The sequence below is a fragment of the Octopus bimaculoides genome, chromosome 28 (assembly GCF_001194135.2).
Source record: "Octopus bimaculoides isolate UCB-OBI-ISO-001 chromosome 28, ASM119413v2, whole genome shotgun sequence".
Taxonomy (NCBI): domain Eukaryota; kingdom Metazoa; phylum Mollusca; class Cephalopoda; order Octopoda; family Octopodidae; genus Octopus; species Octopus bimaculoides.
The window spans coordinates 18,365,278-18,375,458 of NC_069008.1; the positions used below are offsets into that span (position 1 = coordinate 18,365,278).

Below are 10,181 nucleotides of genomic sequence, written 5' to 3' on the forward strand. Positions count from 1 at the left end.
AATAATAATAATAATAACAATAATAATGGGACCCCGAGGAGATGTAGTATCCGATATTTTATAATATTTTATAATATTTTATAATATTTTATAATATGTATGAATCATTCTGGATATTGCATCGAAATGTTCATAGGTCATTTTCATTATTATTATTATTATTATTATTATTATAATAAAGTATTTTCAATGGATCAGTTTTGAGCTCTATTTAAAGTCGATATATATATATATATATATATATATACACATACACACACTCACATGCACATATGCACGCAATACATACACACATGCACACACACACACACACACACACACACACACACACACACATAGGTCTATAGAATAAAGATAGTTTAGCCATTTCCTATAAATTTCTCACGAGTCTGACATCAAATAGACAATCTCTGTCTTCTTTTATCTACCCGTGTGTGTGTTTGCATATATATATATACATATATGTGTGTGTGTGTGTGTGTGTGTGTGTGTGTGTGTTTAAGTGTGTATATATTTGCCACCAGATAGACCCAGTTTCTTTTCCTTTATCTATTTCTAACTATGTGTGTATATTTATGTATATATATATATAGACACACACCATTTCATGCATATGTTTGTACATACATATATATATATATATATATATATATATGAGTATGTATATATATATATATATATATATATATATATATATATAGAGAGAGAGAGAGAGAGAGAGAGAGAGAGAAAGACAGACATAGTTATGTTTGTATATACATGCATAGACACACACACGCGTATATATATATATATATATATAGCCAGCTGGAGATGGTGTCTCCTGGGGCTAAATTACAGCAGCATTAGTCTTAAACCAGGACTACTGCCATGTTATGTTGGCAAATAATCTTTACTACACTTGTGGACATGCTTATGAAATCAGGAAACAACACAACAGCCATGACTTTTGGAAACATCTTTTCCTTGATCAGAATTGCCAAAGCAACGTTAAGGCAAGACAAACATCTCAAGTCATGTGTGTGTGTGTGTGTATGCATGTAGGTACATGTGACGATTTGTATGTTTTGTTTTATGTATGTATTCTCATGCATATAGCTACATATCCAGACAAGCTCATGTATATTTAAATGATAAACTTCTGGAAAGTTTTACAGATTTTTACAGTTCCAGTGATAGACTGGATCTGTAGTCTTTGAATTAGCTTTCTCCTTTCTGGTTTTGAGAAGAATAATTTCTCAAGATTACTATTTAGGCCATGTGTTACATATCCCAGGGCCCCAATGTGAACTTGTAATCTGGATAGAGTACCTGCAGATTTCTCAATAGTTCAGCATAGGCGTTCTCTTTTTCACTGATCTCCAGCTTTATTTTAACATCCGCTGAGCGGCTAAATACCACAACTGTGCACAGTTTCTCTTCTCCATCCCAAATCATTCTATCAGGTCTGTGGTGCTTACATTTTAGTGAGGTCTTCACTGGGATATTCCACCAGTATTGCTTTTTATTACGAATGGCTATGACTTCTACCATATTGTGGGTTCTTATTTCTTTATCCTTCCAACAGATCTCATTATAGAGTGTCCTAGCTACAACATTGTGTCTCATCGGTAGATAATACTGTGATGACATTTTCAGACAACTGCTTATGATGTGAGTTACCTCAGCAAAGTCTGCATCTGTTGTCACATTTTTATGTTTATGCACGCATCCGATGGGCTTCTTTCAGTCTCTGTAAGATTGTGCTGTAAACCATCGTTTTTAATGTCCCTTTACTCCACTGCTACCCCAATCACCATCTGCACCATCACATCTTCCACTACACACAAATAAACTTTACATCAGACATGTATATATATTTATATATGTATATATAATATATATACATACATACATATATATATATATATATATATATAAACTTGTGTTTGTGTATGTCTATGTGTACATCTATATTTATGTGTAATTTTATATGTGTATATATGTGTGTGTGTATGTATGTATGTGTATGTGTGTGTGTATATATATATATATATATATACACACACTCAAAGGTATAGATTTATACACAAACATGTGTATATAGTTTTGTATTTCTTTTATTATAAACTGTATATGTGTGTGTGTGTGTATATATATATATATATATATATATATATATATATGTATATGTATACGGACACACACACACATATATGTACATGTCTGTGTGTGTGTGTGTGTGTGTATCCACATGGGTGGTCTGCATAGATCTCTACAAACAAACTGGTGAGTGGTCTGACAAACTGAGTGTGGCGGAGATGGGGGTGGTGGTGGGGGGGGCCTAGAGGGGGTGGTGGAATGGTATCCATTCACTAATCCCCCTACCCCTCCCATCACTGTTCACTACAAACAATCCTCTCATTTTGGGGCTGGAAGTGTGTAGGAGTAGTTCTTGTTTAGCCCCAGGTCAGACTGATCCAACAGAACTATAATCAAGGATGTGCCAGCCATGACCATCCCAGCTTTTATTTGCTCATAATGTATTACAGTAACTACGTTCTATTGTTGACTATTGTCTCCTTTTTTCTTGTTGTATATATATGTATATATATGTAGATATATAGAAAGAGAGAGAGAGAGAGGGGGGGAGGGAGACAGGAAATCTGACGATGGCTTAAATGGCCAAAACTTTGAAGTCAACTTTGAAGAATAATAAATTTGTACAAAAGTACAGAGTTAGATTAATGTAAAATTGTTTTTAATTATAACTGAACTTAAAAAGGAACTGTAACATGTGTGTGTGTGTGTACGTGTGTATATACACAAAGTTATGTATATGCATGTATACATACACATGTATACATCCAGGTATGTATTTGTTTATACACTCACATTTATATACAGGTTGCAATGGATAAATTGTCTCCATTTTATATTCTTAATTTCATGCATGCTCATTGTTTGTTTTTGATTTTGTCGGCTACACAGTATAGTAGGATCAGTTGGGCACTGTCTGTGAGAAAACAGCACCATGACGCAATTTACCCTGCCAGAAATTTGGAAATGACATGCTATACTGCTTGGCATTCACACCAGAAGGTCTAATACGAACATTTCAGAGTGTTTGGGTGTCAATCAGAGGACATGTACTGAGAGCGATAAAAATCAAACTTCCAGTCAACATCATGGTGTTTGGAGTGATCACTAGTGATGGTGACGTTATGCCTCCATTCATCTTCCCACATGGCTTCAGACTCAACACAGTGGCCTACATCAAGTGCCTGGAGGTGGTAGTGCTGCCCTGGGTCAAGAGGGTGGCTGCTGTCACATCTGACAGCTTTTACAATGTTCACAGAATATTGAGCAATGCTGACATCATGACCAGTGAGTCATGTCGTCAGCATTTGGATACCCGCTGCCAATCACCATGATACAGGTAACTTCTTTCCAACATTCAGATGGCTTCCAGTAATCCTCCATGTCGGCTAATATTTTCTCAACTACAACTTTAATCCTTTTGCATTTAAACTGGCCATATTCAGCCGAAACAGTCCACCTGTTTTATGTTCAAATTGACCAGATTTGGTCTCTCATACCTACCCAACAATGTCGTTCTAAAAGTAAACAACCACAACATTGAAATCTGAAAGCTATGAGACAATGCATGGTTAATTGAAAACAGTGTGAATAAATAAGGATTACATTTGACAGGATAACCTGAATGCTGAAGGGTTGAACCAGCCACATCCAGCCGATATATTCTACCTATTTTAAGATCAAATTGGCCAGATCCAGCCTCTCACCCTTATCCTACAATGTCATTTTAAAAATAAAGTTATGAAATGATCCATGATTAAGTGAAAACAATGTGGATAAATAAGAATTAGATTTGACAGGATAATCTGAATGCTAAAGGGTCCCTCTTTATGCTCTCCAACGCTGTTGACTGTTCAAGCTGTTCCTGACAAAAAGGAGACAATAAAAATCATCAAATTTATCCCAGACGCCCTGAACATGTATAATGTATCAGCAGCTTTTCTTTTATTCTGAGACTGTCTAATGTGGTTTGAGGGAGATTTATTTAACTAGGATGTCTAACATGCCAAGGAACTGTGTAGAGGTTCCCTCATTAACAAGGAGGTGGGGTTCTGTGTGTGGAGGGGGGAATAAGGACAGGGATAGTGGTGGTGGTGGTGGTGGGGAATATTTCATGAAACAACAGGAAGTGATGTTGTTGTAGGTGCAGAAACAACAACATCAAAAACAAGGAAGGTCACATTAGATAATGTAATCCTAGATAGACAATGTCTGAATGAAAGCTGAGCTGGCCCTGGCTGAAACATGTTCAATCACAGGTCTGTTGGATCAGAGCTGACCCGGGGCTAAACAACAACAAAGAAGGACACATTAGATAATGTACTCCTAGATATACATTAACAGTCCCTCCCCTCCTTATGACAATTTTTCAGTAGTAAACCTATAGCAGTGGCGGGGGGGGGTAGTCTTGTGTAAACAGGAAGTATTTAAGCACTTAACATTCCAGCAGATTCTTTCAACTGTTGTTGTTGTTGTTGTTGTGGTGATGGTGGTGGAGATAGTAGTAGTAGTAGCGTTGTTATGTAGTATGATAGCCTAGTTGTGTTGCTGTTGGGTATGGGGGATGTTGTTGTTTGACCCCCCCCCAGGTCAGACCTATAATCAAAGATGTTCCAGCCACGACCATCACATCTGTTCCCAGAATCCTGTTAGGAATTATGTATTATTTTAAGATAATAGATGTGATTTGAGGGAGATTTGGCTGCTATTTCTACCGGGTCTAGCTACGATGTAGAGACTTCCCTCATTAGCTCATACTTACATATATACATAGATAAGAGAGTAGGTTGTGATTTGAGAGAGATTTGGCTACTATTTCTACCAGCTCTAACTACCATGTAGAGGTGGCCTTCATTGGCCCATACATATATAAATACATAAGACAGTAAGGTGTGATTTGAGGGAGATTTGGCTGCTATTTCTACCATACTTAGCTACCATGTAGGTATCTCCCTCATCGGATCAGTCGTATATTTGCTATGTAAATATCAATGTGTGAATTTGTGACATTCATACTTCACCTGTCCCACTATTTACCCCTCACCCTTCTTCTCCCCCCTAGAATTGTGTCCCCCCCACTTAACATTAAACTAACCCCTTACTGTTTCCTCCTTTTTCTTTTTTCCAGCTCACTTCAAGACAGTCATCAAACGGGCCAATCTGGAACCTGTGAAGAAATACGAGTATCCACAGACCGAGTCTCAAGAAATTGGTTGGATAACTCAGCCTTTGGTAACACACACTTGTTGGGGGTCATCCCTGTGGGGGATTTTGAGGGGTCACAGGGGAACCGAGTCAGTCAGAGTGGAGTGCAGCTCTATAAGATGTTGATCATGAGATGCAAGAAAGGATGTTAAAGGGGTACAGCTGCCATAGAGTCCTCTTGAGGTTGAGTGAAGCGAATGCTAAGGGGACAGCCGTAGGGACCTCTGCAAAAGGTTGCCACAGGTTGAGATGTTAAGGTATTAATTAAAAGTGGATAGATGGAAGGATTTGTACTTAGGTTGTCTCAGTGGATTAGACAAAGAGACCAAAACAACAGAGGAAACTCTTGAGGTTGATTGTGGACCTGTTATATTGAGGTACAAAGTGTTAATGACAAACAATCATAAGGATTTCCCTGAGACACCATATTAAAACCCCATTAACTCACTATGACCTTACTGATTCATTAAGATGTCTCTTACGATGCCATTAAGTCACTATGACCTCAAAATTGCTTCAAGACATTTCTTACAACATCATTAACTCACTATGACCTCACAATCTCTTTAAGATGTCTCCTGCAATGTCATTAACTCACCTTCACCACACAATCTTCTTATGACATCATTAACTCACTATGACCGAAGAATCACTTTAAGACATCTCTTACGATGTCATTAACTCACTAAGACATCACAATCGCTTTAAAACATCTCTTACAATGTCATTAACTCACCATAATTTCACAACCTCTTTAAGACATCTCATAGACATCACCTCACTATGACCTTACAATCACATTAAGACGTCTCTTATAACTTCATTAACTCACTATGACCTCACAGTCACATTAGGACATTTCTTATGAGGTAATTAAGTCACTATGACCTCACAATCCCTTTAAGACGTTTCGTACCTTATTAACTCACGTTGACATTTCTTACAACATCATTAACTCACTACAACCTCACAGTTTCTTTAAAATGTGTCTTACAACGTTGTTAACTAATTATCACCACACAATCACTTTAAGACGTATCTTAGGACGTCATTAACACACTATGACCAAAAATGTCACTTTGAGGCATCTCTTACGACGTCAGTTACTCACTATGACCTCAAGATAAATTTAAAACGTGTTTTACGACGTTATTACCTCATTTTAATATCAAAATCACTTTAGATATCTATTACAATGTCATTAACTCACTGTGATATCACAATCATTTTAAGACCTCTCTTACGCCGTAGTTAACTCACTATGACGAAACAATCTCTTTGTAGACGTCATTTACTCAGCATGATTTCGCAATCGCCTTATGATATCTCTTATGTCGTTATTAACTCATCATGACTTCACGATACCTTTAAGATGTCTTTAACGACGTCATTCACTCACTAGGACATCACAATTACATTAAAATGTCTCTTACGACACCATTAACTCACTATGACCTCACAATCTTTTTGAAATGTTTATTATGACGTCGTTCACTCACTATGATCTCAAAATCACTTTAAACGTCTTTTGTGACGTCATTAACTCACAATGGCCTTACAATCACGAGGTAATTAAGTCACTATGACCTCAAAATCCCTTTAAGATGTTTCTTATGACATCATTAACTCAATTAAACATTACAGTGTCTTTAAGACATCTCTTATCACACCACTATCACCTCACAGTCTCTTTAATATGTCTCTTACGACGTTGCTAACTCATCATGACATCACAATTTATTTAAGATGTCTCTTACGACCTTATTAATTCACTACGAGGAAACAATCTCTTTAAGACGTGTCTAACGACGCCATTAACTGACTATGACAAAACAATCATTTTAATATGTTCTTAGAACATCATTAACTCATCATGACCAATCAATTTCTTTGAGACGTTTCTTACGACGTCGTTTACTCACTATGATCTCAAGATCACTTCAAACTTTTATGACGTCATTAATTCACTATAGCCTCACAATCACTTTGAGACATTTCTTACAACGTAATTAAGTCACTATGACTTTAACAATCCGTTTAAGACGTTTCTTATAGCACCATTAACTCACTTTGATATCACAGTATCTTTAACACATTTCTTATGACGCCACTCTCTATCACTTCACACTCTCTTTAACATGTCCCTTACGACGTTGGTAACTCATCATAACCTCACAATTTCTTTAAGACGTCTCTTACGACCTCATCAACTCACTATGACGAAACAATCTCTTTAAGACGTGTCTAACGATGTCATTGACTCGCTATGACAAAACAATCATTTTAATATGTCTCTTAGAACGTCATTAACTCATCATGACGAAACAATTTCTTTGAGACGTTACTTACGACGTCGTTTAATCACCATGATCTCAAGATCACTTCAAAATTTTATGATTTTATGACGTCATTAATTCACTATAGCCTCACAATCATTTTAAGACATTTCTTGACACGTAATTAAGTCACTATGACCTCACAATCCGTTTAAGACGTTTCTTATGACATCACAGTGTTTTTAAGACATTTCTTATAACGCCACGCTCTATCACCTCACAGTCTCATTAACATGTCTCTTACGGCGTTGGTAACTCACCATGACATCACAATTTCTTTAAGACATCTCTTACGACCTCATTTATTCACTATGACGAAACAATCTTTTAAGACGTGACTAACGACGTCATTGACTCACTATGACAGAACAATCATTTTAATATGTCTCTTAGAACGTCATTAACTCATCATGACCAAACAATTTCTTTGAGACGTTTCTTACGACGTCGTTTACTCAGTATGATCTCAAAATTACTACAAAATTTTATGATTTTATGACGTCATTAATTCACTATAGCCTCACAATTACTTTATGACAGTTCTTACGACGTAATTAAGTCACTATGACCTCACAATCCGTTTAAGACGTTTCTTATGACATCACAGTGTCTTTAAGACATTTCTTATGACGCCACTCTCTACCACTTCACAGTGTCTTTAAGGCATTTCTTATGACGCCACGCTCAATCACCTCACAGTCTCATTAACATGTCTCTTACGACGTTGGTAACTCACCATGACATCACAATTTCTTTAAGACGTCTCTTACGACCTCATTAATTCACTATGATGAAACAATCTTTTTAAGACGTGACTAACGACGTCATTGACTCACTATGACAGAACAATCATTTTAATATGTCTCTTAGAACGTCATTAACTCATCATGACCAAACAATTTCTTTGAGACGTTTCTTACGACGTCGTTTACTCACTATGATCTCAAAATCACTTCAAAATTTCTTTAAGACGTCTCTTACGACGTCGTTTACTCACTCTGATCGCAAATTCACTTCAAAATTTTATGATTTTATGACGTCGTTAATTCACCATAGTCTCACAATCACTTTAAGACATTTCTTAAGAGGTAAGTAAGTCATTATGACCTCACAATCCGTTTAGGACGTTTCTTATGACACCGTCAACTCACTTTGACCTCACAGTATCTTTAAGACATTTCTTATGACGCCACTCTCTGTCACCTCGCAATCTCTTTAACATGTCTCATTAACTCACTGTTACGAAACAATCTATTTAAGACATCACTAACGACGTTATTTACTCACCATGGCGTCACAATCTCTTTGAGACGTCTCTTAGAAATTCGTTAATTCACTACGACCAAAGCATCACTTTACGACGTTTCTTACGGCGTCATTTATTCACTATGATCTCGAAATCAATTTTTAAAACTTCGTTAATGACATCATTAACTCACTAGAACATCACAATCACATTAAGACGTCTGTTGCGATGTCATTAACTCACTGTGACCTCATAATCGTTTTAAGACACCTCTTACATCATCTTTAACTGACCATGACCTCACAGTCTCTTTTAAGACTTCTCTTACAACGTCATTAACTCACTATGACCTCGGAATCACTTTAAATATGTCTTGTGACATCATTAAATCATCATCGATAGGCCCTCACAATCCCTTTAAGACGTTTCTTACAGCATCATTAACTCACTTTGACATCACAATCTCTTTAAGACGTCTCTCTTTACTCACCATGATCTCACATCCTTAATACGTCTTTTATGATGTTCTTAGCTAACTAGGACATCATGATCACGTTACGTCTCTCATGACGTTAACTTACTATGATCTTTGTAACTCACAGAACACATGTGGACCACTCATTCTCTCCAGTAGTTTAATCTCACTCCCTAGCTGGGGCAACGTCTGCTGGTTCCAATTTATTCTCCAGCTTCTAAGACTAAAATTTCTGAAATGTCAATATTCTGTTTTCTTTCATTTCTTTGGAAAATTGGAAAAAAATTTGTTTCAGAAATAAGGAACAGTTCTTCCATTTCTTGCATCTAATCATTTTCTTATTTACAATATCATTACTGTGAACAGCACCAAAAAAGCTTTTATTCGTGTGTGTGTGTGTGTGTGTGTGTGAGTTTTTCTCTGATGCAGGCTGTTTTTTCCTTTGCAGGTGGACCTTGACCGCAATGACCGCCGACTTCAATTCCCCCGTGTCCGGACTGGCATCACAGACTACATGGAGGCAGTTTGGTTAATGAAAGAACAGGCACAGCAATGATAAATAAATAAATCAAATGAAAGCCAGGGGCTGTATCACTCCACAGCCCCACACTTAACTCTGCCAGAACTTCTCTTCCAAAAGATGGGCACAAAAGAGGATGGATTTCTTAATGAAAAACAAATCTTTTGTCTAATGACAATGGTGATTGTAGGGCCTTCATGCTGGCCTTGCTGTTTTAATTAATAAATCTCAATTATCAACTAAGAAATGGTGTTCAGTTTCATATTTTAGATACAGTTATGTGCATAAGAAGTTGATATATATATATATATATATATATAT

The 10,181-nt window shown here is 36.6% G+C and overlaps 1 protein-coding gene across 1 annotated transcript in view; it reads left to right on the forward strand.

Moving 5' to 3' along the window:
* Positions 1-10,107, forward strand: part of LOC106869097 (protein FAM183B) — a 13,307-nt gene extending 3,200 nt beyond the window's left edge. The window contains exons 3-4 of the mRNA XM_014914629.2: positions 5,207-5,310; positions 9,789-10,107. Of these exons, the coding sequence (XP_014770115.1) occupies positions 5,207-5,310; positions 9,789-9,896 (212 nt within the window). The 3' untranslated portion in view covers positions 9,897-10,107. The remainder of the gene's footprint in view (positions 1-5,206; positions 5,311-9,788) is intronic.
* Positions 10,108-10,181: the final 74 nt, after the last annotated feature.